Consider the following 22730-nt stretch of genomic DNA (forward strand, 5'->3'; position numbering starts at 1 on the left):
GAGGGCAGGCCATTTGGGGAGAGTGCAGGATTAAGGGCTAGCCCTCTCTGTGCAGGAGAGGTGTGCAGACAGAGGGGGGCTCTCCAAAGTCCTGACCCAGCCTCAATCATCAGGATGGGAAGACTTGGCCTCTGGCTGGCTTACATCCCTTCCTGAGGTATTCAAGGCCACCCAGACCTGCCTCTGCTGGGAGGGGGAGGGGCTGGGGTCCAACTGGTTCCGCTAGACTCTCACTGTTGGCTTCATCAGCCCAGGAAGCCTGGGGGATTCACTGGTGGGCTCAGCACCATCACCACCCCCATCCTGGAAGGTCTTCTTGGGGCTCTCTCAAGGCCCTTTCCCAAAAGTTGGTGGGCAGTAGGATTCTGGGACTTGGGGGTGGGGGTGGGGTCTCTGGGTACTTATAAAAAGTGTGTCAGGACTGCAAGAGTTGATTGTGGGAGTAGCAGCAAGGGCATCCCTTGTCCAGACAGTCCCTTGGGATGCCACCCAAAAAAGGAACCTTGGAGATGTCCTAGATTCTGTCCCCCACTTTGTTGTACAGATCGCCAGGCGTTTGGGGTGTGAGGGGCTCAAGGGAAAGTTCTCTGCAACTACCGACTCTAAGTTTTATGGCTTCTGCCCCAGGCTCCGCCAAAGGCACTTCCAGGGTTAGAAACTTCCCAGAGAGAGGGAAGGGGACCCTTCTTCAGACTAGATCCAAGCATGCCTCTCCGAGGACCTTCTAACTCGAGCCCATGCACCCATTCTGCAGAAGAGAAAGTAGACATCCGGAGAGCCGCGGCTGGACTCCAAGGCTGCCTTCTGCACCAGCGGGCTGGGCGTCGAACGTTACCGGTCCTGGTCCCAACGCAGATTCTTTCGCGCATCACTGTAACCCGGCGAAGCGCCCACAGGCAGGGCGTGGGGCCCGGTCGCCGGCGCTAATGACAGGGCCCGCGGCCTGTGGGTGGCGGCGGCGGAGGAAGCCAGAGGGATCTGGCTATTTCTGTCCGGGACGCGCCCACAGGCCTGGGCCAGGGATGGCCGGGCTTCCAGGCCCCCACCTCTGCCCTCCCAGCCAAACCCCAGGAGGGGCGGGGAGAGGCGCGGGTTGGAGGGCCCAGGGGGCGGGGGCGCGGGCGGGCGGGGGGCGGAGCGGAGTCCCGGGCCCACCTCCGGCCTCCTGCCCCCCGCAGTCCATTCGGGTCCCTCCACCACACTCCGCTCGGACCCGAGGCCGCCGCGCTGTCGCCGCGGACGAGTGTCCCGCGGCGCACCCCTCCCGCCACGCCGTCCGTCGGGCATGGACTCGGGCCGGGACTTCCTGACCCTGCACGGTGAGTGCTCGGCCCTCTCGAGGGGAATGGGGGGGGGGGTCCCCTCCTGGGCCCACCCGCGTAAAGCCGTCCCCGGCCCAGGGCGGGGGACCCCCTGCTCCTCCGGCCGCCCTCCGCCCCGCCCCGGGCCCACCCCTCGGCCCTTTTGTCGCATTGAGGAAATCTCGACCCGACTGCCGGGCGCGACCCTGGGCGTTTCCAGGCTTGTCCCGCAGACCCGGAGGGTAGGGAGAAAACGGGTGTGCGAGCCTGAAGACTTCCCTAAAGACGACCCCCGGCCCCGCCGCCTTGGGGTCGACCGCCCTCCTTTATCCTGGTCACAGAAGGCTAGGCTCCAGGGTCTGGTGCGCTCGCAGGGGCCGAGGAGGGAAGGAACCAGCATCCACGAATAACCAAGTTCTCTCCGCCCGGTCCGGGCCGCCGGGAGAGGCTCCCCAGAGCACAGGCGTGCCTGGACCGCGTCTGGGCGCGTGAGTGTTGCGGGCTGGAAAGAGTGGGGCGAGGAGGTGTGCGAGGTGAGGTGGGCCGTGCCGCAGTAACTGCCCAGTGCAGAAATCATGGTCAGCGACGCCGGGGCTGGGAGGAGCAGCCCGATCGCCCCCATTTGCGCACCCTCCTGGCCAGACAGGCTCCTGTCTCTACTCTAACTGCCTGTGGCTCTCAGCTTTGTCCACCCGAGCTCTGTCTCTTCCGAAAGACCGGGAAACAGTTTGGACCAGCTCCTTGTCCTATCGCAGCCTCTCCAGGAGAGAGAGTAGCCGTGGGCTCCGGACTGCAGGGACTGAGGGGAGGGGGGTCTCCTAGCTGCAGGGGATCCCCAACCTGCACCTGGCATCTCTTTGCGCCAGCCTGGGGGCTTACCCACTCTTAAAGGGCTTTGCACTGTAGCCCCCTAGGTCATCTGCCAGCTCAGCAAACCTGCCTCTCTCACTCTGATCACTGCTTAAGTCCATCTCCCTCTGTTTTCTAGTACCCCTGGAGTCCGAGACGTGTGCCCACCACCTATCCATCTAAATCATGCTGTGTGGTCTAAATCATGGATAATCTAAACTGTCCATCTAGACCATGATTTCTGTGCTAGCAGTGGAGGTAATAGATGGGAAGGGGAAAGGCAGAGCCCTCCAGCTGTCCACTAGAGACCCCCTGGAACTCAGGGAAGACTCAGATGTTCCTTTCAGCCAGTGCCCAGTCTGTCTCACGTTTCCTGGTTGGCTCAGACCTGGGCCCCATGGCCCAGAGAGGCCTTGCCCAGTGCCCAGAGCTGTTACCCTCATACCAGTTGTCTGGGCTCTCAAGGCAAACTCTTCCAGCTGGGTCACGGGATCCCTGCCTTTTCCAGTGCCCCCTCTTCTCCCCTCAGGACAGAGGTATCCCTAGTGCTCCTCCAGACTGGCAGGGAGGCTGGGCAGCTCAGAGGATCACAGAAGAGACCTCTCTCTCTCATCGTCCCTTAGCTAGTGCTGTCTGTCCTGCAGACTGCCACCTTCTCCATGCCTGTTTCACACTCAGACGTCCTATAAGCCCTCTGGTGGCCTCTGACACAGCTGCAGCCTCAGATCATGGGATGGGCTCCAGCCTTGGGCCTCTGTGGCCTCTGTGCCTTTGTCCCGTCTCTCGCTGCGTGTGTGTGTGTGTGTGCTTAGTCACTCAGTCGTGTCCAATTCTTTGTGACCCCATGGACTGTAGCCCACTAGACTCCTCTGTCCACGGAATTCTCCAGGCAAGAATACTGGAGTGGGTTGCCGTTCCCTTCTCCAGGAGTCTCTGTTTCTAGGCAGCCCTAGTATCTTGCCTGGAGAGGGAGCATGCAGAGTCTCAGTCAGCACCTCCCAGTCTTGTGGCATGGGCTTGGCAGCCCTGGCCCATCCTGTCTGAGACCTGCCTTTCAAGTGCCTGACTGCCCAGCCCTTCCTGCGGAGCTGGCACGAACCCTGCAATCCAAAGCTATTCCCCTGGAGGCCCGGCTGCTTCTAGCTCATCACCCCAAATTACCTCCCTTAACTGCCTTTGTCCCCTCTGCAACCCCCTACCCACCTTGTTTCCAACATGTCTGTCCCTGGGATTCCAGGCCCACACAACACAGACACACACCAATCCACACTGATCTTAACTTTTTTGTGCCATGGACCACTTTAGCAGTCAGATGAAGCCTGTGGACCCCTTTTCAGGATCAAGTTTTTAAATGTATAAAGTAAAATACATAAGAATTCAAAGGAAGCAAATTATATTGAGATGTGGTTCTATCCATAGGTCCTCGAGGAGTCTTTGGCCTTCTGGTTGAAAACCATTGTGTGGTTTCTCTAAAACAGAGGCTTCCCCTTACCCTCAGCTCCCTTCACTGCAAATGAAGAACAACTTGTCTGTGCCCATATTCCAGCTCACCTTCACTAACACACGTTCCCATGCGTTATTATTCTCCAAGGTGAGACCTTAGGCAAGTCACTCTGCACTTCAGTTTATCGTTATTATTGCCATGCTTGTCTGTGCTAATAACTGGCTTTGCGAGTGACTCACTGTCAGTGCTGGTGACTGGAGCTGCAGTGAGGCAAATGAAGGAACTATTCAGAGGCAGACAGTAAAATAGAGGAGTGAGTCAGGCCTCTGGGTGATGTCCTGACCTTGGCATACCGTAGGGGCTCAATAAATAATCGCTGGATGAATGAAAGTGGGGTGGTAACTTACATGAAAGATCCCACTGTTCCCGAGCACACTGGTAGCACAGTTTCGTATAGAGTTGGAGTCCTCACCTATTTATCAAAGCAAGCCTGTGTCAATAGATTCATTTTTAAGATCGGCATTTTTTCAAGAATTCCATTCGCATTTGGCATCTTGAAGATTATTCCACTCAGGTAGAGAAACTCCCTCAGAAGGAAACAGGCCTACCTGGGATTCATATGTGAAGCAACGGCCCACTCAGTCACAATGGATTCGTTGAGTAACTGAGGTAAAATATTTGGCGGGCTCCGGTGTCCGGCGGAGCTCCATCCTCAACTCTGCCTGGCCTGGCCCCACCCGGCTGTCCGCTAGACCCTGCAGCCCAGGCCCCCGTCGGGCCGGGCTTCCCTCCTCGGCTCAATCTCGCCCAGCCCTCTGGTTCTCCGCCAAGTCTCCAGCTGAGTGTTTAGGATTCCCGGCTCAGTCTCCGCCCCTTGGTCGGACTCCGCCCCCACACTGCCTCCAAAATCGAGGTACCGCCCTCCGTGCCCCCAAACAGCCTTGCTTTCCATCGCTGTACCCTCCCCCGGTTCGTCCCCTGGACTCTGGCTCCGCCCCCCGCCGTCTTCCTGAGTCTGATTCTGCCCCACGTCGCCTCCCAGACCTGGCTCCTCCCTCTTCCCGCCGCTTTGGCTCTGGCTCCGCCCTAATCCGCTTTCTGGACTCTTGACTTTCGCCACTCATCTGCTTCCTGGGTTATGGATTTGTTCCACTCCGCCTCCTGGCCCCGGCTCCTCCTTCGGAGCGTCCCGCCTTCTGAGCTCTGGCCCCTCCTCTCCCCGCCTTGATTCCACTCTCCCCTCATCTCGTAGGCATCGGTTCTACACTTCTGGAATTGGCCCCGCCTCCTAGGATATGCCTCCGCCCCTTCAGCGCTGATGTCTGTATCGCCCCGCCTCTAGACTCAAGGCCCCACCCACCCACCCAGGCCCCGCCCCATTGGTTCTAGCCCCGCCCACCTACTCCAGGTTCCGCCCCTGCTGTCCTCCAAGGAGGTGGTTCCGCCCCCAGGTCCGCGGCCGCCTTCTGGACGCCACACTGTCCCGGGCCAGGTTTGCTGGGCGGCAGGGGCACTTCGGAACGTCATGCAGTGCTTTGGGGTCCGGAGGCCGAGCCGGAGACTGAGCCGCTCCAGAGAGCTCTACTTGCAGGAACAGAGCCTCAAGGTGGCAGCGCTCAATGGGCAGAAGCTGGGTAAGGGATTCAGGGGCCCCGAGATCAGGGGAGGCTGGGAAGGCAGCTGGGGCAGGACGCAGACTGTGTGTCTTGGGGCCTGGACCTGTTTAGTACTTCTGTGAGTGTATGACTCGCAGGGGCTGTTTTTGCAGGGTTGCCATGTACTGGGGGGATTGGTTACCCTGCCCCTTGCCACTCTCAAACCATCTTGCTTACACGCCTAGTGGTAATTCTGTCCCTTGTATGGTACTTGAGGCCACTGTGCAGCAATGAGGATATGCAATGCTGTGTAATCAAATGGCACCAGTGTGACAGTGTGTGATCCACTGTGATGCTGCACACCATGTTTGACTGTGGGTGACAGATGTGACAGCGGGTGACCCAGACAACTGGGTGATTCTGTCATCTGTGTTATGCTGTGTGTGTTCTATAGATTTTCTGCTGTTGCTCTTTGTGGCAGCATGCCCAGGTGGTGGCTGCATAAGGTAACGTTTCCTAGCACTGATGCTGTGGGCAGGCTTCTGAGTCCCAACTCCACCGTGTAACTTCCTTGACCCTCAGTTTCATCATCTGTAAAATGGGAACAGTATTGCCTTCCTCATAGGGTTGTTGGGGTGATTAAACACATGTGCTAAGAACAGGATCTTACTTAAATGTGAACTATTATTATGGTGGCTACTGTTATTATGACAATGACGATGTTCTGGCACGGTACCTTGTTTGGCTGTGTGTGACTCCATGTAAATGTGTGTCACTGTGTGTGGCCCATTGTCTCTTCCTGGTTGTGTATGGCAGTATATGATGGGTATGGTGGACTGTGTGATTGTGTGTGTGGCTGTATCTGTGTAGCTGTGCACTGCTTTGCATCCCAGACTCAGTTTGTCTTCATCAGGCATCACCCCATGTACATGGGCAGGGCTCTTGGCATCGTACACCCCTCCTATTAGCACTGCAGCCTCTCTGCATTCCCCATATAGCCACCTCATTGTGACTAGCCTGGGCAGACTGATGAGGCTGCAAGGTCAACCCAGGAGTCCCTGAGCTCAGAGGCCCCTCTTTGCCACCTTCCCACAGGAGAAGATGCTATATAGTGGAGTGAGTGGGGCTGGATGAAGGGGTGCCTATGGACCTGCTGGGTGCTACGGGAGCAAGGGCTGGGGGCAGACCAAAAGCCTCAGAAACAAAAGGGCCTCAAATGAAGCTCAGAGAAGGAGGTATCTGCTTAGGTTTCCCAGCAGCCTGGAGGGCCACTATTATCAAGACCCCCTTTGGGACCAAGGTCTGTGTTCCAGAAGCCATATAGGCAGCCAAGGGACTTATCTCTGCGTGACCGCCGACAGGGCCGCAGTCTGGCTCCAGGACAGGATGAATGTCGTCTGCTTACGGTGTTTTCCAGAACTGGAGGGTGGAGCTCCCACAGGCTTCCGACCTTGTGTCCCTACTCTCATCTGTGCCATGCGTGTGCACCCCCAGATGCCCCAGTTGGGCGGGGGTGGGGGAGGGGAGTGCAAGCAGAGGGCAAGGGGATGTCCCTCTCAGCTGACCTCAGCCTCAGGAGGGACAGTGGGATCCCCTAGCTGAGCTGAGGCGGCGCTCTCCTCTGGAAGGTAGTGGGAACAACCTTCTCTCCGTCCTCTTTCTTGAGCCCCCCACACATAGCCACCAGTTGAGGACATTCCGTAGGAGCCTTCTCCTCCACTGGGCCTCCCCTGGGGCTGAAGGGGAACTGCTGCCACTAACGCAGAGGGGTGGAGAGACTTGGAACAAAGGTGAGGGAAGGTCACATCAGACATTACCCAGTGCTCATGGCGGAATAGACGTTCAGAGAGGGAAGGAAGTTGCCTAAAATCATGGAGGGGGAAGTGTTAGCATGGGGCTATGTTCCCACTGGAAGAGGTGACTAGGGAGGGATAGAGGCTGAGGCCTGGGGAAGTGGTCCAGAAGATTCTGTAGGTCCTGTGTGCATCTGGAGCAGGCTGGCTGGGGGGTAGGGAGTGGGGTCATGGATAAAGTGGGGGAACCTATCTGGGGTTGGGCATCTGGGTTGAGATAAAAGCCTGTAGGCCTAGGCACAGGCCCCTCACACTGGACACGCACGGCTTCTGAAGCCTCCACTCTGCTAGAGCGGGATAAAGACTGCTGAAAAGCCACAGAATTTTCATTTGGGGGACAGCAGGGAGGTGAGGTGGTCTCTTGGCTCTGAATAGTGCTGGCTGCTGGGCTCCATGGGGCTTGGCTTGAGATGTGCATTTAGACATCCCTTTCACCGTTAGTTACACTGATGGGTCATTATGGTGGTGTGGGGTCCCTCTTTGATCACAGTTGGCACAGGGCCTGCTTGGGATGAGGGATGCTATGAAACTAGGCCTGGTGCCCCTTTGGTGTCTCCTGCTTGGGTCTGGTGGGATGAAGGACACTGTCTCTGTGGGAGCCCACGCCCCAGGCCAGCCTGCATCTCTGAAAGGAGCCGGGTGGGAGGGGGCCAGGCAGTTAGGGCTCCTCTACTGCGGGGCCTCAGGCCAGGTGCTGCCTCAGCCTTGGAAAGGCCTGCACTATGCCTTTGGGCTGCTCTACCCTGAGAGGGCCCAGACCCAGGCCACTCAGAGAAGGGGTAGACAGGGAGGGATGAGGCATCTCAGCAGGCCTAGCCTGGGCCCAATACACGATTCCAAAGCCAGTAGACTTGGGAGGCTGTTGGGCTCATGATACTCATGGTACTCTGGGATCCATTTCCACCTGTGTTTACCCCTCTTCTTTCCTGCTCTGCCTGATCATTTGGTCCTAGCTTCCTTCAGGTCACTCTGACCCCTAGGTGTGATAGCGAGGAGCGTACTAAGTCTTTTGGAGCCAGGCCATTTTCTAGGGGTCTGGTCACCCAGGAACCATGTGTTCTTTGTCCACTCAGCTGTGGGTTGCAGGTCATTACATATAAAGTGTGGCCTTGAACAGGTGGGTGTCCTAAGGTTTGCACAGCCTCAGCTGGAGTCGGAGATGCCTGAAGGTGGGGCTCCTGAATCAGGTTGGAGCAAGGGTGATGGAGGGAGAAGTGAATAGAGAGCTGAGGATGAGGCTGCTGAAAAAGGAGCCGGCATGGGGCCTGGAGCAGCAGGTACCCTAGAGGAGGTGGCATCTTACCAGCTCTGTCCCCTAGGCCTACAGGATGACAAGGACCTACAGGCACTGCTGAAGGGTGGCCAGCTCTTGAAGGTGAAGTCCAGCTCATGGCGGAGAGAACGCTTCTACAAGCTGCAAGAAGACTGCAAGACCATCTGGCAGGAGTCCCGCAAGGTCATGAGGACCCCGGAATCCCAGCTGTGTGAGTGCCCCGGGCTGCGCGGGGAGGGGCAGGGTGCTGCTCCTGCGCTCTGATGGGGAAACTGACACTGGCTGGGGTGCGGTGGGGCGGGGCTGGAGGTCAATCGTGGACCACGACCAAAGGTAGGGAAACTGAGGCCTGGCCTGGCGGGGCAGCGGTCAGTCATGCAACCAGGATATCAGGTATAGGGTATCTGAGATGGCCAGGCTCGGGGAAGGGAGTCAGTTAGATCACTGATAGGGAAACTGAGGCCTAGTCTGGGCTTGAGAGGGCAGTCATGGACCACAGATGGAGATGCTCATGCTTTTTCGAAGTGGGGATACACAGCCATAGCCACAGATGGGCAACGTCAGGCTCCCAAGTAAGGAGGGAATGGAACTATGTTACCAGCACTCACAGGTATCCACCCAGACATTTGCGGGAGGGAGGGAAGTTGGGCGGATGGATCAGGACTCAGGTGTGGTAAGGCCCAAAGTCCAAGGGCAGATAAGGCCCTTCTGGGTATTGGTGGACAGGATGAGAGGTGGGGCCACAGGAGGCAGCTCCTCCCTGGGCTGGAGCCAGGACAGGCAGGTTGGGGTGGAGCATGGCTGGGACTTGCATAGAGAGGCTTTGGCTGGGCAGCTCCCTCGAGGCTGTGGGCCTGAGGGCTTTCTGGAAGCTTCAGAAAAGGTCTAGGAATTCAGAGCTCAAGCCTGTAGATGGAGAGTGCCTCCTGCAAGGTCTTAGAAAGCAAGTTCTGCCAACACAGAATGCCCCAAACATTTTGCAAAATGAGAGGTTCCCTCTGCACCTTTCAGTTCAGTTCAGTTCAGTCGCTCAGTCTTGTCCGACTCTTCGCGACCCCATGAATCACAGCACGCCAGGCCTCCCTGTCCATCACCAACTCCCGGAGTTCACTCAGACTCACGCCCATTGAGTCGGTGATGCCATCCAGCCATCTCATCCTCTGTCGTCCCCTTCTCCTCCTGCCCCCAATCCCTCCCAGCATCAGAGTCTTTTCCAATGAGTCAACTCTTCACATGAGGTGGCCAAAGTACTGGAGTTTCAGCTTTAGCATCATTCCTTCCAAAGAAATCCCAAGGCTGATCTCCTTGCAGTCCAAGGGACTCTCAAGAGTCTTCTCCAACACCACAGTTCAAAAGCACCAATTCTTCGGCACTCAGCCTTCTTCACAGTCCAACTCTCACATCCATACATGACTACTGGAAAACCCATAGCCTTGACTAGATGGACCTTTGTTGGCAAAGTAATGTCTCTGCTTTTCAGTATGCTATCTAGGTTGGTCATAACTTCTCTTCCAAGGAGTAAGCGTCTTTTAATTTCATGGCTGCAGTCACCATCTGCAGTGATTTTGGAGTCCAAAAAAATAAAGTCTGACACTGTTTCCACTGTTTCCCCATCTATTTCCCATGAAGTGTTGGGACCAGATGCCATGATCTTCGTTTTCTGAATGTTGAGCTTTAAGCCAACTTTTTCACTCTCCTCTTTCACTTTCATCAAGAGGCTTTTTAGTTCCTCTTCACTTTCTGCCATAAGGGTGGTGTCATCTGCATATCTAAGGTTATTGATATTTCTCCCGGCAATCTTGGTGGGAAAAGTTTAGACCAAAGCTAACCAAAAGAACTTTCTATGATAATGGACATGTTCTGTATCTGTGCTGTCCAATATGTCAGCTACTAGCCACCTGTGGCCCTCGAGCACTTGAACCATGGCTACTGTACTCAAGGAGCTGAATCCCTAATTTCACTGAATTTTAACTAATTTATATGTGAATAGCCACATGTGGCTGGTAGTACGGAAAGCTCACTGCAGCTGGAGTTCTCTCACAGTCCAAGTCCCTGGAAATTCATCACCCAATCACCTGCCCTTGGCTGTGGAGGGGGTGCAGGCTGGGTGAGCCCACTAAGCAGGTCTCTGGGGAATGAGACCAGACAGAGGCTCAGGTGGGAGGAGGAAAGGGAGGGTCCGCCAGGCCCCAGGACACTGGATAGAATCCTGAAAAGGTGTGACCTGCAGGCCTGCAGCAGGGTCAGATGGAGGGAGCCTGGCTGGGTCCTGGGACCTGTGTGCCTGGGAGGTCTGAGCAGGGGAGGGCAGGGTCGGAGGGGATGGAGCCAGAAGGGCTCTCAGAAAATGACACTGTACACATGTTGGTCACATAAGATAGTAGTGACCCAGCCCTTGCCTCTGTCTGTGGCTCCAGCCAGGCTCCTTCACAGACCTCTGCCCTGATACGGGGTTTCCTGTTAGATGCTGGTAGTTGGCGGCACCGTGGGAACGGGGCATCATACTCTTCAAGCCCTGGGGACTCCTGGAAGCCCAGCTCCCAGCCAGGACATGTGCATGGTTCCCAGTGTGTGCCAAGCACTTGGCGGGGTTGGGTGGGGGGCAGACGGAGGAGTAGGCGAGCTGGGCCTTGCTAGACCTGGGCTGGTAAGATGGGGACCTTGTACTGGGACAGCTGTGGGCAGAAGGGCAGGAGGGAGTTCCCAGGCCAGAGACCCAGCATGAGCAGAGGTGCAGGGATACGAACGCAGAAGGGCTGTGGGTGAAGGGCCTGCATCCTGACAGGGAGGGCCACAGGGGTGATAGCCTGGGGGTTGGGCATCAGGTGCACTCAGGTGAGGAGTGTCTGAGACACAGAGACAGCTCTGGGCTGGGCATGCCTGTCATCTGCTTCCCTCTTCCTGGTGAGCAGTGAGCCTGTGCTCCACCCCCAGGGAAACTGAGGCCAGGAGCAGTGGAGGGGGGGCAGTCTCCCAGTGCTCTGTGTCTCTGCTTCCTGCTCCCCAAGTCTCCACTGCCTCCCTGATCCCGACCCCACTAGCCTCCCTCCGCTTTGGTTACCGCAGGCAGACAAGGGTTATCAGTCAGGAAGGCATCTGGACTTTCTCTCTGGAGTGGGTGGGGAGCTGGCCCCCACCACCCAGGCTTCCTGTTTTCACTCCCAGTCTGGGGTAGCTGCAGCCAGTGTGGGGCCTGGCAGGGCTGGGGAGGCTGCAGAGAGGGATTAGAGAGGGATTAAACAGGGATATCCTCTGCACCCCAGACAGCCCAGGGTCTGTGTGTCTCACACCTCAGAGCCTGCTGCCCGGAATGGCATATGCCTCACACATGGGGCCTGCAGGTGACCGGGAGGCCTTTGGGCACTCACCAGGAAGGACAGGCAGGCTGTTGGCCAGAGCTGGTCTCAAACCAGGGAAGATGGATGTGGATGGCTCAGGATGGTGTTGGGGCAGGGGCAGAACCTGGCTCCAGATGATGGGAGGCCCAGCACGAGCCCAGCTCTAGGGACTGGCTCCCAGCCAGGTCAGGAGAGCACCTTGGGGTTGAAGCGGGGCAAGCAGGGCCTTGCTGCTCCCTGAAGCTAGGAAAGCTGGGCTGCCCCAGGAGGGCCCTCTGCTGTCCCCAAGGATAGAATGATGTTGTCTCAGATCCCCAGGGGCACCCTCCAGTCCACCTCTCGGGATCCTGGAGCGCCAGCCCTCCCCAGGGGCTCCCTGAGATCAGGAGCCACAGATGCATGCAGGCAAGGCCCTGGCTGCCCCCCCCACACAAGCACTTTTCCCTGTCGTTGGACCTCCATCTCCACACCCCAGGGCCAGGGCTGACTGAGGGTGGCTCCAGGCTCCTGAGTGGTCAGAAGAGCCTGGAGGCTCTCATGGCTGTCTTGGAGGGAGGGAAAGGGCCCAAAGTCAAGTACACCAGGAAAGCACGTGGCCACCCCTCCGTCACAGGCCCCAAGCTCCAGAGCGGCCCCTCCCAGTCACTGTCTGAGAGCCCTGCCCTGCCCCGATCCTCTCCCAGGGGCCCCACTTCCTCCTAGCATAGAAACAGGGGGCCTGGGACCATAGGAGCCCTTCCCGCCCTAAAGTCAACCTCCCTCTCCCCGGGCATTTCCACTCTGCCTGCGGCAGCTGTGTCCCCCTTTCCTCCTCCATGCCAGCCTCTTTCTGTCCCCACTCTGACCATCCTCCTGCCCCTCACGGCTTTCTCTGTGCCCCCGCCCCCTTCCCGCAGTCTCCATCGAGGACATCCAGGAGGTGCGGATGGGGCACCGCACAGAGGGCCTGGAGAAGTTTGCTCGGGATGTGCCTGAGAACCGCTGCTTCTCCATCGTCTTCAAGGACCAGCGCAGTACTCTAGACCTCATTGCCCCATCACCAGCCGATGCCCAGCACTGGGTGCAGGGCCTGGGCAAGATTATCCACCACTCGGGCTCCATGGACCAGCGGCAGAAGCTGCGACAGTATCCTTTTGAGGGCAGTGGACCCAGATCCAGCCTGCGGCTACTGGCTATGGTTGTCCCCAGGGCAGCCTCGGTATGGAAGACACCTGGCTTGGGCCATCATAACCAATATACCATAGACTGGGTGGCTTAAACAACAGAAAATAATTTGCTCACAGTTCTGGAGGCTGGAAATCCAAGATCAGGGTGCCCAGCAGAGGCAGGTTCTGGTGGGAGCTCTCTTCCTGGCTTGTAGATGGCTGGCTTCTGTCTTAACACGGAGGGGGCGGGTGGGGTGTGGGATGGGGGGAGGCAGGAAGAGACAGTGAGCACGACCTCTGGTGTCTTCTTATATGGGCACTGATCCCATCACGAGGGCCCCACTCATGGTCTTATCTAAGTCTCTCAAGGTCCTGTCTCCAAGTACATCACATTGAGAGAACACAATTGGGGGAAGCAGGGAAGGTACTTGGGCCCTTTTTTGTCTACTCTGACCCAAGGGCCAGACAGCAGGCAGCTCCGCGATGTCCCCTGTCCCCTCACTGTAACCAGCATAGAGCTGGGAGACTGGGGAGGCTGAGGGGAGCTGCCTGCTTCAATGGGAGACCTAATCTTGGACTTAAAAAAAAATATTATGTATCTTTTTAAAAAACAGTCTTAGTTTTCTTTTTCTTTTTAAATGTTATCTATTAAAGATTTTTTTTCGGTCATGCTGTTCAGCATGTGGGCAGTTCCCTGACTGGGGATCAAACCTGAACCCCCTGCATTAGAAGCTGACTTTTAACCACTGAACCACAAGGGAAGTCCCCTAGTCTTAGACATTTTAATGTTTCCTAGAGTTACTGCATTTTTTTTTCCTCTGGGAGTTTGGGAGGCCATGGTCCACTCCCACTTACCCCGATCCCCTATGCCATTCTTTGGGGAGTGATCAAGTTCTCCCAGGCCTGGTATGCAGGCCAGCCAGGGGGCTAGAAACAAATTCACTTCAAAACCTAGGTGCACTACAATGCCCTAGTCTATGGCTCAAAAAAATCAGGCTTCTGGTGTATAGGATTAGGGTGGAACCAGTACCAACTCCTTTTTTTATGACAGCTTTATTGAGATAGAATTCACTTACCACATAAGTCATCCAGTAAAAGTGTACAAGTCCATGCTTTTTAGTGTGTTCAGTTACGCAACCCATCACCCAATGAATTTTAGGATATCCTCATCATCCTAAGAAGAAACCCATCCTCTTTAGCAGTTCCCATTTCCCCACAACCCCCAAGGCCTAGACAACTACTAATCTGCTTTCTGTCTCACCAATCTGTTGATACTCTGTCTTTCTGGACATATTAGATAAATGGAATTCTACAGTCTTTTGTGAATGGCTTCTTTCACTTAGCATAATGTTACGGAGACACACTAGTGGCTCAGTGATAAAAAAAAATCTGCCTGCCAACACGGGAGACATGGGTTCAATCGCTGGGTAGGGAATTTAGATCCTCTGGAAGAGAAAATGGCAACCCACTCCGGTATTCTTGCCTGGAAAATCCCATGGACAGAGGAGCCTAGTGGGCTTACATAGTCCATGGGGCTGCAATGTAGCGGGTAAACAACAGGGTTTGTCCATGTCATAGCCTGTATCGGTACTTTATTCCTTCTGTGTCCCTAATATTCCATTGTCTGGCTAGTCCACATTTTATTTATCCGATCAGCAGGTGATGGCCATTTGTGTTTCTGCTTCTCTGAATAATGCTGCTCCAAACATTCGTGTATAAGTTTTTGTGTGGACGTACGTTCTCATTTCTCTTGGATACATACCTAGAATTTCTGAGTCTTGTGGTAACTATATATTTAGACTTCTGAAGAACTACCTATTTTCCAGAGAGGAAATTTATACTCCCACCAGCAGTGTATGAGGGTTCTGACTTTTCACATCTTCACTAATCCTTGTCTGCCTTTTTTTATGACAGCTATCCTGTAGCATTTCACTGTGGTTTTGATTTGCATTTCCTTGGTAGCTAATAGGCTGAACATCTTTATATGTGGTTACTGGACATTTGTATATCTCTTTGGAGAAACAGCTATTCAACAGATCCTTTGCCCATTTGTTGTTCTTTTTAATGGGTCTATTAAGTGGACTCATACAGTATTTGTCATTTTGCCATTGGCTTATTTCACTTAGCACAATGTCCTCAAGTTTCTTCCATGTTGTCACACGTTAGAATTTCCATCCTTTTAATATGAACAATATTCCATTGTGTGTGTGCACCACACTTGATTCATTCGCCCACACATGGACACTTGGGTTGCTTCCACTTTGTGTCTACTGTGAATAATGCTGCTGTGAACATGGGTGTACGAGTATCTGAGACCTTGTTTTCAATTCTTTGGGGTACATACCCAGGAGTGGAATGTGAGGTCATCTGGTAATCCTATTTTCAGCTTTTTGAGGACCCACTCAACTGTTTTCCATAGCAAGTACCACTTTACGTCTCCACCAACAGTGCTCAAGGCTTCCGATTTCTCCACATCCTTACCAACTCTTGTTATTTTCTTTTTAAAGTAAGTATCTTACTGTGGTTTTGATTTGCATTTTACAATTAATGATATTGACCATTTTTATGTGCTTTTGTGTATCTCCTCTGGAGACATGTTTATTCAGATCTCTGGCTTATTTTTTAATTGAGTTACCTTTCTATTATTTAGTTGTGAGAGTTTTTTTTTTAAAATATTATAAGCACAAGTCTCTTATCATATATATGCTTTGCAATTAATTTCTACCATTCTGTGGGTTCTGTTCTTATTTTGGTGGGTTTCTCTGAAGCACAGAATTTTTTGTTTCAGTGAGCTCTAACACATTTACCTTTTGCTTTTGTTGCCTGTGTTTTTTGTTGTCATATCTAAGAAGGCTTAGCCTAACTCAAAGTCACAAACATTTACTCATATTTTTTCTTATAGTTTTAGTGCTTGCATTTAGGTCTCTGATCCACTCTGAGTTTGTTTCTGTAAATTCTGTGTATGGTGTGATATGAGAGATCCAACTTCATATTTCTTTTGCATGTAGACATCCAGTTGTTGAAAAGACTATTCTTTCTTCACTGAATTATCTTTCTACCCTTGTCAAATATCAATTGACCATAAATATGAGGGTTTACTGCATGACTCTCAGTTCTACTCCATTTGTCCTTTTTTTTTTGGCCACGCCACACAGGGGGACAACAGGGATCTGAATCCATAAGCCCTGCATTGGAAGCATGGAGTTCTAACCACTGGGCCATTGGGGAAGTCCTCTGTTCCATTTATCTAAATTCCATTTATCTAAATGTCTATTCTTGCACCAACAGCACAACGTTTTAGTTACTGTAACTTTGTAGGAACCTTTGAAATCCTGAAGTGTGAGTCTTCCGAATTTATTTTTTTCAAGAATGTTTTACCTATTTTAGGCACCTTGAATTTCCGTACGAATTTGAGGATGGGGTTAAGTTTCTGCAAAGTAGCCAGAATGACTGTGACAGGTACTGTGTTGAATCTGTAGATTAATTTGGAGAGTATTCCTCATTTAACAGTATCAAGTCTTCTTTCTGATCTGCAAATACGGGGTATCTTTCCATTTATCTAGATCTTTAATTTCTTTCAACAGTGTTTTGTGGCTTTCAGAGTATACAGGATGCATTAAAAGAATTTGTATTTTTATTCCTTTCGATGCTACTATAAGGAATTATTTTCTTAATCTCATTTTCTGATTACTCATTGCTACTGTATATCCAGCTCCTTTGGGGGACACATTTTGAACTCTGTCGATTCCCTTGATTGTGTGCTTTTCAGCATTTCAGGGACTTTTAAGTGTTTTTCTCAAGGCTTTGTCTGCCTGACTTTGAACTTTATTTTTTAAATAAATAATTTTATCTATTTATTTATTTTTGGTTGTGCTGGGTCTTTATTGCTGCAGGGGCATTTCTCTAGTTGCAATGTGCAGGTCCTCATTGCAGTGGCTTCTCTGGTTGCTGAGCATGGGGCCTAGGTTTGCAGACTCAGTAGCTGTGGATCACAGGCTTAGTTGCTCTGAGGCATGTGGGATCTTCCCAGACCAGGGATTGAGCCCGTGTCTCCTGCACTGGCAGGCCGATTCTCTACCAGGGAAGCCCAATTTTGAGTTTTCCTGACAGCCCAGTTCTATGGCGCTTTTCTGATAGTCACTCCTTTTGCACAGGCTTGTGCTTGGACAATCTCATGCCCTCTGCTGCCTAGACCTTGAGGTCTTAAAAGTCATTCCAGTCTGCTGAAGAGCAATCAGCACTGGGACCTTATGCTTGCGTGGACCACTGTGAACTTGTATTTTTTTTAACCTGGAATTCTACCATAATGTTTTTTTATGTAAATGTATCCATATCTTTACATAAAACATACATATATATATATATACAAATTTAACTATCTGGGTATGTTAGAATGAAGCTTTAAGGCCCAGAAAACCTGCCTCCTCCAGAAACTACTGACATTTGAGTTCTCCCTTTAATCTTTTCTTGCCACATTTCATTTCGTCTAATGATGCATTTGCCAAAAATAATGAAGGTTAATATATGTGTGTCATTTATTATGTAACATTATGTCATAATTATTTCCCCGTGTTAGCATAGTCTTGGCTGTAATGACTGTACTGTTCCACTGAGTGGATGTACTATAAACTAGTGATCCATTCTTTCACTCTCAGACGTTTCATTTGTTTTTATTCTTTTACCTCTATAAATAACACTGTCAAGGACTACGTTCATAAAACCTTGCAGTATTCGAAGTATTTCCTTATCAATGGACTCCGAGAAGTGGAATTACTGAGTCAACTGGTGAAACAGGTTGATATCTCTACATTACCTTCCTAAGGGTTGTACCAGTTTACATTGTCCAACTGATGGATGAGAGTGTCCATTTCACCTCACCCTTCTTTGCACTGGGAATATACTTTTAAGTTGCTAATTTTATCGTCTAAGAAATTGCATCTTATTTCCAAATTGTTAATATCTTTGATTACTATCACTGTTTGTAAAAGTTTGGTTTACATCCCTTCCTCCTTTAGTTTTTAGGGTCATCATACTCTTCTTTTTAATTAATTCTTCAAAAACTTTGCTGCAAATGCTTCCTCCAGTCTGTCAGACAGATGACTTTGTTTTTTCTTTATTTGAGCCTCAGAATTTAAAAAATGTTTATATGGTGTGATTTATACTGCTGTTTCCTTTCTGATTTCTCTCAAAAACCTGCTATCATGTTTTCATTGTGCTCATGAGTTCCCATTTTCTTGTTCTATAATTAGCTCTCTGTTTTCTGTGGAATGTAGTATGGAGCCTCTCCTCTAGTTCTCAAGTTCAAGGCTGATGGGAGAGATAGAGGGAAAGAAGTGGGGACCAAAGCACTGCAATCATGACACCATGATCCAGGCTTTGTTTTTGCACGTGATGTCCCCACCTTTGATCAGTGGCTTGAAATTTGCTGTTTCCTACTAAATAAGCCTTAAAGGCTTTAGTCAAGTTGAGTAATAATTATATATTGAAAACCAAAAAGACATACCTTGAAATGTTAACAGTAGTTACCCCTGGCTGATAGAACTATTGGGCCTTTGTTTACTTTTCTTAATTTTCTCAGCTGTCTGTAATGAACCTTTTAGAGTGAGGAAATAAATATTTTTGAAGTTTTGAAAGGGTTCAAAGCCAGCAAGTAGGAAAAAGGCTCTTTCATTGGACGTCATATTTCCTCCATAAAGGCTACCAGGTCTTCCCCTGAAATGCAGATGTGCCAGCAGCCAGGCCTGGGGGGAGCTGGGTCTATAGGGGCCCTCAGTCCACCTGGGCCTAGGAGCTGATCCTGAGCTTGAACCATGGCTCTGGCTGGGACCTAGTGGGTACCACGGCTCCTGGGGTTCTTTCCTTACTTCCTGCCCAGCTGGATTCATTCCTGCTTGCGAAAAGCTGACAAAAACAAGGACAACAAGATGAGCTTCAAAGAGCTACAAAACTTTCTGAAGGAGCTCAACATCCAGGTGGACGACAGCTATGCCCGAAAGATCTTCAAGGTGAGGAAGCGAGGAAGTGCGGGCTGGGTCTGCCTGGCAGTGTGTCTGGAACACAGCTCGGGACCTGCTCTGAGCCCTGCCTACCTGACATCCTGGCTCTGCAGGAATGTGACCACTCTCAGACAGACTCGCTGGAGGATGAGGAGATCGAGACCTTCTACAAGATACTGACCCAGAGGAAGGAGATTGACCGCACCTTCGAGGAGGCCACGGGCTCCAAGGAGACCCTGTCGGTCGATCAGTTGGTGACCTTCTTGCAGCACCAGCAGCGGGAGGAGGCGGCGGGGCCTGCACTGGCTCTCTCCCTCATTGAGCGCTATGAACCCAGCGAGACGGGTGAGGGCCTGTGACCTGCAGTCCCCGGGCCCCACACGGAGGGAAGACCCCTGCGGAGACGGCAGCCCGAGTAGGGAGCTGGAGGGCAGGGGACGCCTCAGCCATTCCCAGGGCCCCTGGGCAATATTTCCCAGCCCATGCTGGGCACAACGCTTTAAGACGTTAGATGGCGGCCCAATCCTGGAGAAGGAGGTGATGAGGTCCTGTCCTCGGGGGGCCTCACCGAGTGGGGGACAGAAGAGGAGGAGACAGAGCTCCATGCTGGGGTATAGTCACGGTTTGGTCAAGAGACTCAAACTTACGCCCTTCCAAGAGATCCCTGCACCAGCTCAGGATGGGAGGCGGGGCTGTGGGGGCCCTGCTCCCAGGGCGCTCTGACCGGCAGTCGCCCTCCCGCCTCCCGCCTTCCAGCCAAGGCGCAGCGTCAGATGACCAAGGACGGCTTTCTCATGTACCTGCTCTCGGCTGACGGCAGCGCCTTCGACCTGGCGCACCGGCGCGTCTACCAGGACATGGACCAGCCGCTCAGCCACTACCTGGTGTCGTCCTCGCACAACACCTACCTGCTGGAAGACCAGCTCACCGGTCCCAGCAGCACAGAAGCCTACATCCGGTGGGGCAGGGCAACTTGGGCGTGACAGGGCGGGGCGGGGCGTGACGGGGCGGGGCGGGGCCGGGCTTGACCTGGGCGGGACCAAGGGCCTAGCCCACACCCCACCTGCAGGGCGCTGTGCAAAGGCTGCCGCTGCCTGGAGCTCGACTGCTGGGATGGGCCCAACCAGGAGCCGATCATCTATCATGGCTACACCTTCACCTCCAAGATCCTCTTCTGCGACGTGGTCAGGGCCATCCGGGACTACGCCTTCAAGGTGGGCGCGCCCCTGGGGGTGAGGAGGGAGATACTTGGGGGCCACTGACTCCTCTTAATCTACTCCTGGGCCTCCAGGCATCCCCCTACCCCGTCATCCTGTCCTTGGAGAACCACTGCAGCCTGGAGCAGCAGCGCGTGATGGCACGACACCTGCGCGTCCTCTTGGGGCCCATGCTATTGGATCGGCCATTGGATGGGGTTGTCACCAGCCTGCCTTCCCCTGAGGTGCCCCATGGGGACCCGGTGCCCAGAGGAGAGGGCAGGGGACTGGCCGGGAGGCCAGCTGGATCTTGATCAACTGCCTCCTCCACCCTTAGCAACTGAGGGGGAAGATCTTGCTCAAGGGGAAGAAGCTTGGCGGGCTCTTCCCACCTGGAGGAGAAGGCGGCCCAGAGGCCACTGTGGTGTCAGACGAGGATGAGGCTGCTGAGATGGAGGACGAGGCGGTGAGGAGCCAAGTGCAGCACAAGTCCAAGGTTCGAGGGGGAGCTGTGGGGGCACGGGGGCAGCCCTGGGGCCTTCGCCCATCGTCACCCTCCATCGCCCTGTGGGATGTTTGCCTTGTCCGGGTGCTCTGTGGCTGCCACTCAGACCCTCTGCCCCTCTCTCTGCCTCTGTCTGGGTTTCTGGCTCTCTCAGTGGCCGCCTGCCCCAATCTCTGAATCTAACCTGGGCCTCCCCATGGCCCCCAGGAGGACAAGCTCAGGCTAGCAAAGGAACTCTCCGACATGGTCATTTACTGCAAGAGCGTCCACTTTCGGGGCTTCCCCAGCCCTGGCACCTCTGGGCAGGCTTTCTATGAGATGTCATCCTTCTCTGAGAACCGCGCCCTCCGACTGCTCCAAGAATCAGGTGAACCTGGCCCTGCCTCCCCACCCCCTAGATTGCTGCCCATCTGTCTGACCATTTGAGCTGGCCAGGGCCAGAACTAGCTCCCACCCCTCCAGACATTTCACAGAGCCGGCACTCCACGATGTTAGGGAGGGGCCTGGGCTCACTCAGAAGGCCTCTGCTTCTGATCAACTCATACCCTGCCTCAGGAAACAGCTTTGTCCGCCACAACGTGGATCACCTGAGCAGGATCTACCCCGCTGGGTGGAGAACAGACTCCTCAAACTACAGCCCCGTGGAGATGTGGAATGGGGGCTGCCAAATCGGTATGGGCTGGCTGGGGCTTGGAGGAGCCCTGGATGAGGGTTTCTGTCTGGAGGGCCAGGGGACTCTGGGGACCCAGGCAGAGCCAGATTCACGGATTTGTGGGCTTCAGAGCTGGTAATCTCAGTTTGGAAATAATCTGGCAGCAAATACAGCCTCTGAAATTTCATCATTAACGCACTTGTCCTTTGAATTCTGGCACCAGAAATGGAATGTAAGGTTGGTGTGGGGGGCCAGTTAGGGCAGCAGGAGGGCAGTATGCATTGGGGTGATCCTGAACCCTGCTTCTGCCTATGTGACTCTGAGCCCCAGTGTACCCCAAGCCAGCTGGGCTCTGGTACCCCTGAAACACCCCCCTCCCCTGACACACACACAGCCTGTGACTACTCTGTCCTGCCTGCAGTGGCCCTGAACTTCCAGACTCCTGGGTCAGAGATGGATGTATACCAGGGCCGCTTCCTGGACAATGGGGCCTGTGGGTACGTGCTGAAGCCTGCCTTCCTGCGAGACCCTAACTCCACCTTCAACTCCCGTGCCCTGGCCCAGGGCCCCTGGTGGACTCCAAAACGACTCAATGTCAGGGTATGGCCAGCCACAGCGGGGGACAGGTGCCCTGGGCCTCCTTTCCCCCTCACTACCATCCTGAACGCTTAATTATCCCCTGCCTCTCCTCAGGTCATCTCAGGGCAGCAGCTGCCAAAAGTCAACAAGAATAAGAATTCAATCGTGGACCCCAAGGTGACAGTGGAGATCCATGGCGTGAGCCGGGACATGGCCAGCCGCCAGACTGCTGTGGTCACCAATAATGGTACGTGCTGGGCCCGGGCTGAGCCTGGCTCCCAGAGCTGATGTCTGTGCTGTTGACACGGTGCCTGCACCCCCTAGGTTTCAACCCATGGTGGGACATGGAGTTTGAGTTTGAGGTGGCTGTGCCTGAGCTTGCCCTCGTGCGCTTTGTGGTGGAGGACTATGATGCCTCCTCCAAGAACGACTTCATTGGCCAGAGCACCATCCCCTTGAAAAGCCTCAAGCAGGGTGAGTGTCTGTGAGGAAGGGGAACGATTCGGGTGGTGGGGTGGGACGGGAGGCATTTCTTGGGTGGGGGCTGGCTGTCCCTCGAAGCATCCTCCCGGAGTGAACACAACTCTCCTGGTGCACCCCTCTCCACCCATCTGCCTGCCAGGATACCGCCACATCCACCTCCTCTCCAAGAACGGAGACCAGCACCCGTCTGCCACCCTCTTTGTGAAGGTGGCCCTCCGGGACTAGGCTCGGGTCTGGTGAGGGCTGCCCTGAGCAGACTGGACCCTCTGTCTATGTCTGGGGGCCCGATGGGGGCTGTCCCAGCCACTCGCTCAGAGCCGGCAGCCCCGCACCGCCTTCAGCTCCAGCCTCCTGTCTGCTGCTGCCTCTCAGGAGCCCAGGTGCTGGCCCAGTCCCTGGTGCTGCCCTCACTTCCGTTAGGGGCCACATGCAGCCCTCTGTCCATCCTCCGGCCCGGCCCTGGGTTGAGGGTTTTTATAAAAGTCGTCAAACTAAGTACTGTGGTCTCTTTACCTGGATAC

The 22730-nt window shown here is 53.8% G+C and overlaps 1 protein-coding gene across 1 annotated transcript; it reads left to right on the plus strand.

Annotated features, from left to right (window-relative positions):
- The first annotated feature begins 1165 nt into the window (after positions 1-1165).
- Positions 1166-22690, plus strand: PLCD1 (phospholipase C delta 1). Its single transcript, XM_052638419.1, has 15 exons — positions 1166-1319; positions 8362-8526; positions 12550-12778; positions 18674-18803; positions 18908-19139; positions 19551-19752; positions 19864-20008; positions 20086-20235; positions 20328-20486; positions 20703-20862; positions 21051-21167; positions 21569-21747; positions 21841-21973; positions 22051-22200; positions 22349-22690. Exons 1-15 carry the CDS (start codon positions 1286-1288, stop codon positions 22432-22434), a joined length of 2271 nt encoding a protein of 756 aa, XP_052494379.1. The 5' UTR covers positions 1166-1285; the 3' UTR covers positions 22435-22690.
- Positions 22691-22730: the final 40 nt, after the last annotated feature.

Source organism: Budorcas taxicolor, chromosome 1 (assembly GCF_023091745.1).
Source record: "Budorcas taxicolor isolate Tak-1 chromosome 1, Takin1.1, whole genome shotgun sequence".
In the NCBI taxonomy this organism is placed as follows: Eukaryota; Metazoa; Chordata; class Mammalia; order Artiodactyla; family Bovidae; genus Budorcas; species Budorcas taxicolor.